The following is an 8,505-nucleotide window of genomic DNA, read 5'->3' as shown; positions in this document are numbered from 1 at the left end:
GGTGTTCTTTATATATTTGCACATGTTTAATTCCAATTTTGATCATGTTTCCCCAAACAAGGTTTTTATGAGCTTTATGATATTTTTCCATCTTATGCATGATTTATTTCTCATTATGTGAATTTGGTATTGTAGGGCACTAATGGGTTCATGATTCAAGTGGAGGCATGGTTCACTTAACCAAATGAAGCCCAAAACCCTAACTGACCCCAAATTGAGCTTGGATTCGAGTCAAACCCCAGCTGGACCAAACCCTAGGTATAAAATGGAATTTTTGGCACGGTGAACAGTGAGGTCGCTACTGTTCATCGTGACGTTTCTCTTTCGACGGCGCGACGCAGCTCCCTCCCTTATTCCAGAGCTTCGAACAAGCTTGTCCTCACCGATGTGGAGTTCCTCAACCTCCGACGATCATATTCCGACCATCGGTTCTCATCAACGAGCTGATTTGGCGTGCGGCGAACTACAGCGGCGAGCTGCGATTTTCAGCTCAGACCAGCGGCGTTCTTCTGGTCTGAGTTTCCATTCCTTCACGGGATCATTGGCGGTGGTCCTCCAGTGACTCTGAACCATTTCCGATAGCATTTCAACGTTCCCAGCTTTCTTCGTCAGCTCGCGACGCCATTTCCAGAAAACGCAGCAGAGAACCATTTCAGAACTGATCTTCCTGAAATTTTGTGAGCTAATGCAAGGAAATATGAATCGTCTTGAAGCTTGAGAACACCAGATCGATTTCTGTTGGAGTGTTCTCTGCAGATTCCTTGTGTGACGGCAAGGAGAAGACAAGTTTGGTTTAAGATTTGGTGTAGGGATGTTTAGATTTTCTATAGTTATTTCTCTGTTTAGATTTTCTTATTCCTGCAGATTTGTTTCTGAATCTGATAGTTTATAGTCTGGATTTAGTTGTAGTTTCATTTCTACATGAATATGATATGCTTAGTTCTATTTTTGTGTGCTATTTAGTTCTGTTCGTGCAGCAGAATTGCTGCAGTTCTATCTTCTTTGTCTGAAATTAGCATTTCTTTTTTAATCGTTTATCCATTGATATTTTAGTTGGAGTTAAGGAGTAGAGAATTTGTAGTGAGATGAATTAGATGTGAAGTTTAGCTTTTGCATGTTTTGGTTCTGTAGTTAGGACAACTTGATTTCTGCAACTTGTTTTCGTGTTCTGTTTAGTACAATAGGTTCTGCTGTGTTTTGTTTAAGCTATTCATTAGTTTATAAGTATGTTGCATTTTGATTCTACATTAGGTAAATTAGGTTAGCTAAGCAAATTTAGTTTCTCTTTAATTGCTAGTAGTTTGAGATTAGTGATCTAGTTTAATCAAGATGAATCTGGAATGTGCAGGTTTTAATAATCACAGCAGGTTGAGTTTTATTTAGCATAAGCTTACTTCTGCAGATTTGCATCTTTGCAGTTTTATAGATTAGTGCAGCAATAGTTGAAGTTTTGTTTCTTTTAGTTCTTAGAATTAATTCTGCAGTATGGTAATTTAAGTTCTTGAATTCATTTCTAGTTCTATGATTTTATTTTGAATACCAAATCCCCATTTTATAACTAGAAAACCCAAAAAGTGTGTTCTTAATCCAAAACAAGCACGTTCTAGCATAATCCTCGAAAATTTGACTCGGGCCTTATACTAAAACATTTCTTGTGTAGTTGTGGGTTTTCGATCATAATATTAATTTGGGAGTTTATTTGTGACATCTATTTAGAGAGCTTACCAAATTTTGGCGCCGTTGCCGGGGAGTGCTTAAAACTTTGCTAGAATTGTTTGTTTGTTTTGGATTGTGAATAATTTTCTTAGCTTTAGTTTGCTGATTTTTTCTGATTTTATTGAATATCTACTGAATTTTGATTGTTTATTGGCTTGCAAGACTAGGTCTTCCTTTGCAACATTGCTTGAACTAGACCCGGAGATTGAAAGAACCTTTTGGGCTTTAAGGAGACACGCTAGGTCAGCAGCAACTTGTGAGAGCAGAATTTCAGAGATGGATAATCAGATAACAGAAGGGGATCGAACTATGAAAGAGCTTGCAGCACCAGATGTGGCTTATAAGTACTCATATATTACTTATCCAGACTTGGCAGGAGATTTTGAACTTAGATCAGGACTTATTCATCTGCTTCCCAAATTTCAAGGCTTATCAGGAGAGGATCCCAACCGCCATCTACATGAGTTCCATGTGGTGTGTTTAACCATGAAGCCACAAGGGATTTTAGAAGAAGACATTAAGTTGAGGGCTTTTCCATTCTCTTTGACGGGAGCAGCTAAAGACTGGTTATATTGCCTTCCAGCTGGATACATTGCGAGTTGGATTGATATGAAGAGAGCCTTTTTGGAGAAATTTTTCCCAGCTTCTAGGACTGCAACTATCAGGAAGAGCATTTGTGGTATTCAACAAGTAGTGAGAGAGACTCTTTATGATTATTGGGAGAGATTCAAGAAGCTGTGTTCGAGTTGTCCACAACATCAAATTAGTGACCAGCTCCTTGTTCAATATTTTTATGAGGGTTTACTTCCCATGGATAGGAGCATGATAGATGCAGCAGCTGGAGGAGCCTTGGTGAATAAGACTCCAAATCAAGCAAGAGAGCTAATTTCAAATATGGCGGAAAACTCACAGCAATTCGGGAGTAGAGCTCTTGGGACTAGAGTGGTTAATGAAACTCATTTGGTTTCGAATGAGCAACAAGAAATTAGAAACAATTTGCAAGAATTGACCTCTCTAGTGAAGCAAATGGCGTTGCAAAATTCGAGTCATGTTTCAAATTTTCCTTTATCAATGATGAAGTTGTGTGGAATTTGTTCAAGCCAAGATCATTCTTCAGATCATTGTCCTAATTTATATCAAGATGAATCTGTTGCAGCCATTTCAAGACCTCAATTTCAGCAACACAAGTATGATCCCAACTCTTCAACTTATAATCCGGGATGGAGGGATCATCCTAATTTGAGGTATGTGAACACATTTTATCAGCAGCCAACACAAAATCAGATTGGTCAGCCATCATTTCAGCATCAGCAGAATCAACATTATTTCCAGAACCATCCAGCAGTTCATTCTCAGCAAAATCAGCACTTCCAGCAGCCACAATTTCAGCAAAACTTCAACCAAAATCAGCAATTTCAACCATTCCAGAATTTTCAGCATTCGAATGTTGCATTTCAGCCACAATTTCAGAATGCACAGAATCAGCAAAACCATTTCCAGCAAATTCAGCAACCTGTGCAGAATTTCCAACAGCCAAGCAGTTCGAATCAGCATCAATTTCAGCTTGCACTTCCATCTTCTACAAGTCCTAGATCAATGCAACCTCAGCACAACTTTAGCAACTCGAAAATTGAAGATTTGATGCAGCAAATGATGCAACAGCAGCAACACCAGCAAAGAACTGATACAACGCTGCAAAACATTGAAAGACAGATTGGGCAACTTGCTAGTAACATTAATCAGATGCAAAATCAAGGATCTGGACAATTGCCTTCACAACCAACTCCAAATCCTAAAGGAAATGTAAGTGCATTAACTCTTCGAAGTGGTAAAACAATTTCAGAGCCAAATCAGAAGTTATCAGCTGGAACACAGCAGAGTTTTTCCAGACCATTTGCAGATTCAAACCTACAGAATTCTCAGATTTATCCAGCAAATTCAGAGTCAACAGAATCTGAACAGAATGACATTTCTGCAGCTGATCAGCAACATTTCAATCAACCTGCAACTTCAGAATCTACTCAATTTGGTGGAGCAGATTTTAGTTTGGATTTTACCCCAACAGCAGCTCCAAATTCAGCTCAAAATTCAGCACAGAACCTGGGAAATTCTAGGCAGAATCTGGACAGAACTTTTAACCAGCAAGAAGCCGAGCATTCCACTCCATTACCTTTCCCTCAAAGAAGTGTACAACCAAGAAAAGAAATGGAGGAAGAAAAGGCTAGGGAATATCAAGAATTGGTGAAATTGTTCAGCAAAGTTGAAGTGAATGTGTCTTTGCTTACCATGATCAAACAAATTCCGAAATATGCCAAATTTCTCAAGGATCTTTGTGTGCACAAAAAGAAATTAAAGGGGAATGAATTGATAAGTATGGGAAAGAATGTCTCAGCATTACTTCAGCCAGTTCCTCAGAAGTGTGAAGATCCAAGAGTTTTCACCGTGCCTTGTGTTATAGGAGATTGTATTTTTGAGGATGCGATGTTAGATCTTGGAGCTTCTATTAATGTGATGCCTAAATCAGTTTTTCAGTCATTAAGAATTGGACCTTTGCAGCCTACAGGTGTAGTGATTCAGTTGACCAATAGAAGTCAAGCACACCCAGCTGGAGTGATAGAAGATGTATTGGTAAAAGTGAGGGAGTTAATTTTTCCTGCAGATTTTTACATCTTAAACATGGAGGATGATGTGCTTGCAAACAGGGCTCTGCTTATTCTTGGACGTCCATTCTTGAAGACTGCTAGAACGAAGATTGATGTGCATGCTGGAACTCTTTCTATGGAGATAGGAGACACGGTGGTTAGATTCAGCATTTTTGAGGCTATGAAGCATCCTAGAGAGGATCATTCTATACTTAGCATGGATATCTTGGAGGAGTTGGATGACATGGATTTCTTGTCAGATATTGATTCAGATTTAGAGGTTTCTGATTTTGGTCAAGAGAATGAATTTGTTTCTTTGTTGGAGGATATTTTAGAGGTGGAAGAAAGTGGAAGTTCGAGTGAATGTGTAGGGGATTGCTTAGGAGAAGCATTACCCCTAGGATCGCTCAGAGAGGAAGAGGTATGCGTAGGGGATTGCTTAGGAGAAGCTCTACCCCTAGGATCGCCTACAGTTGACCCGACACAGGAGGAATTGAAGCCATTGCCTCAGCATTTGAAGTATGCCTATTTGGGAGAAAATCAGCAGCTACCTGTCATCATAGCTCAGAATTTGGAACCGGATCAGGAGGAACGATTGTTAGAGATTCTGAGACAGCATAAAAAGGCCATTGGATGGACTCTGGCAGATATTCCTGGGATCAGTCCTTCCATTTGTATGCATAAGATTCACTTAGAGGAGGATGTGAGGCCAGTGAGACAGCCACAGAGACGACTAAACCCATTGATTTTGGATGTTGTAAAGAAGGAGGTGACTAGACTCTTACAGGCTGGCATCATTTATCCGATTTCTGACAGTAAATGGGTCAGTCCCATCCATGTGGTTCCGAAGAAGTCAGGGGTGACAGTGGTAGCTAATGAAGAGAACGAACTGGTGCCCACGAGAGTGAAGAATTCCTGGAGAGTATGTGTGGACTATAGAAAGCTAAATCAAGCAAGCCGAAAGGATCATTATCCACTTCCTTTTATTGATCAGATGTTAGAGCGGCTGGCAGGTAAGTCACATTATTGTTTTCTTGATGGGTACACTGGTTATTTTCAGATTTGCATCGACCCAGAGGACCAGGAGAAGACTACCTTCACCTGCCCTTTCGGTACATTCGCATATCGTAGGATGCCATTTGGATTGTGCAACGCTCCAGGTACTTTTCAGCGATGCATGGTGAGTATTTTTGGTGATTTATTAGAGCATTGCATGGAAGTATTCATGGATGATTTTTCTGTTTATGGCTCTTCTTTTGATGCATGCTTGGAAAACTTGTCTCGAGTTTTGAGTAGATGTATCGACACGGATTTGGTTTTAAATTTTAAAAAGTGTCACTTTATGGTAGAGCATGGCATTGTTTTAGGTCATATAGTCTCTAGGAAAGGCATTGAAGTAGATCCGGCTAAAGTTAGCGCTATATCTTCTTTATCTTACCCCGCATGCGTTCGGGAGGTGCGAGCTTTTCTTGGTCATGCAGGATTCTACAGGAGATTTATTAGAGACTTCAGTAAGATTGCTCTACCATTATCTCAGCTACTTCAGAAGGATGTTTTGTTTGATTTCGATCAGAGGTGCAGAGAGGCTTTTGACATATTGAAGGAGGCTCTTACTTCAGCACCTATTATCGGACCCCCAGACTGGTCCTTACCTTTTGAGTTGATGTGTGATGCTTCAGATTATGCAGTGGGAGCTGTACTGGCACAGAGAGTGGATGGAGCACCACATGTTATTTGCTATGCTTCCAAGACTTTGGACTCAGCTCAAGCAAACTACACAACAACAGAAAAAGAGCTTCTTTCTATTATTTTTGCTTTAGATAAGTTCAGATCATATCTTCTTTGTTCTCATGTGAATATTTTTTCTGATCATGCAGCTTTGAAGTATCTCCTCAAGAAGCCTGATGCAAAGCCTAGATTAATCAGATGGATGCTTCTGCTTTAAGAATTCGACGTAGAGATACGTGATAGGAGCGGGAAGGAGAACTTGGTTGCAGATCACTTGAGCAGGATTGAAGGAGACTTGGACCATTCGACCATTGATGATGATTTCAGGGATGAGCAGCTTCTACAGCTGCAAGGTGAGTCTCCATGGTATGCGGATCTAGTGAATTTCTTAGTTGCACATGTTTATCCCAAACAATTTTCAAAAGCTCAAAAAGATAAATTAAAAAGTGATTCAAAATTCTATGTTTGGGATGATCCTTATTTGTGGAAATTTTGTAGTGATCAGATCATTAGGAGATGCATACCTGACTCTGAGTTTCAGTCTGTACTTACTTTTTGTCATTCTTTTGAGTGTGGAGGGCATTTTGGACCACAAAGAACTGCTAGGAAAATATTAGAATGTGGTTTGTATTGGCCTACCCTTTTTCGTGATGCTTATGCTTTTTATCGATCATGTGATAGGTGTCAACGAACTGGGAACATAGGACTTAGAAATGAAATGCCTCAACAATTCATATTATTTTGTGAGATTTTTTATGTTTGGGGTATTGACTTTATGGGTCCATTTCCTGCCTATTTTGGATTTGCATACATTTTATTGGCAGTTGATTATGTTTCCAAATGGGTGGAGGTCATTCCCACTCGGACTGATGACTCTTCTGTTGTTGTTAGTTTTGTCAGGTCTCACATATTTTGCAGGTTTGGAGTACCCAGGGCGATCATAAGTGATCAAGGGTCTCATTTTTGTAACAGACACATGAAGGCTTTGCTACATAAGTACGGGGTTACACATAAAGTTTCTACATCCTATCACCCGCAAAAATGGGCAAGCAGAAGTGTCTAACAGGGAGGTGAAATCAATTCTTGAAAAGACTGTGAGACCAGATCGGAAGGATTGGAGCAAAAGACTTGAAGATGCATTATGGGCTTATAGGACCGCTTTCAAGACCCCTATAGGAATGTCTCCATACAGGATTGTGTATGGAAAAACTTGCCATTTACCTGTGGAGATTGAACATAGGGCGTATTGGGCGGTTAAATCATGCAACCTTGATAGTGATACGGTTGGAGAAGAAAGAAAATTACAATTGCAAGAACTTGAAGAGATTAGATTGGAAGCCTTTGAGAACTCACGGATTTACAAAGAAAAGGCCAAGAAATTTCATGACAAACAAATTGAAGTGAAAGAGTTTCAAATTGGTGACAAAGTACTTCTATATCGATCTCGTCTCAAATTGATTAAAGGTAAGTTGAGATCTAGATGGGAAGGACCTTATTGTGTTACTAATGTCTTCTTTTATGGAGTGGTTGAGATCCAGGATATGTCTACTGGCCGGATTTTTAAAGTTAATGGACAAAGGCTTAAAAAGTTTCATGAAGAAGTGAAGGGCTTGGTGGTGGAGGAAATGGAACATGTTGATGCTATCTATCCAAGTTAGAGGAGAGTTTCACTTTATCTTTTGTTTCTTTGCAAATTAATAAATTTTAGGTGTAGGTAGTTTTCTTATTTGTTTAGGTAAAATTTCGGTTTCATTTAGAATTTTCTTGCATAAATAAATTTTGAGTTACATTAGTAGTTTTTATTTTTGCATAGTTATAGTTTTGCACTTTAGGTGCATGATAGTTACCATTTCTTTAAGCTTGATAGTCTTTGTTTTAGGAATAAATGGTACTTCCTTCTTTTGACATTTCCTTGTATCATTTTAAGGGATTTGAAAAGGGATGTTAAATTTGATTATCTTGTTTAAAGACTTTATTGCATGAATGAACTCTAGGATTGCAAGAGGTTGATACTAGTGATGGATTCTTGATTGATGAAATGGTATGATAACTTTTATTTACCTAGTGAGGTTTGAGCCTATTTGAGTGATGCACTTGTAGCTTATTTCACTCTAGAACTTGCTTTAAATCTATTTAATACCACTAGAACAATATTAAGTCATTTTCATGAAGGTTACTCCATTGTCACATTGCCCTCACCTATTGTTGCTATTTCTCTTGTCATAAATCATCATATCTTTATTCTTTTCTCATGTTTTATTTCTTTGGATGTGGTTATCTTGGATGATATGTGATGATTTTATTTTGGCCGAGACGGACAAAAGAGTAAGTGTGGGGGAGGTGTTTAGTTCGAATAGGTGATGGAATTATGTGTTTGAGGAAGCAGTGAAGGATGATGATGGAATGACAGAAATGAATA

The 8,505-nt window shown here is 39.0% G+C and overlaps 1 protein-coding gene across 1 annotated transcript; it reads left to right on the top strand.

The window, feature by feature from the left end:
* Positions 1-309: 309 nt before the first annotated feature.
* On the top strand, positions 310-7,192 carry LOC122006074. Its single transcript, XM_042561408.1, has 2 exons — positions 310-805; positions 1,884-7,192. Exon 2 carries the CDS (start codon positions 1,993-1,995, stop codon positions 6,301-6,303), a length of 4,311 nt encoding a protein of 1,436 aa, XP_042417342.1. The 5' UTR covers positions 310-805; positions 1,884-1,992; the 3' UTR covers positions 6,304-7,192.
* Positions 7,193-8,505: the final 1,313 nt, after the last annotated feature.

The sequence above is a fragment of the Zingiber officinale genome, chromosome 7B (genome assembly GCF_018446385.1).
Source record: "Zingiber officinale cultivar Zhangliang chromosome 7B, Zo_v1.1, whole genome shotgun sequence".
Classification (NCBI taxonomy): domain Eukaryota; kingdom Viridiplantae; phylum Streptophyta; class Magnoliopsida; order Zingiberales; family Zingiberaceae; genus Zingiber; species Zingiber officinale.
The sequence above is the reverse complement of the archived record's forward strand: the minus strand, read 5'-3'. Positions and strand labels throughout refer to the sequence as shown.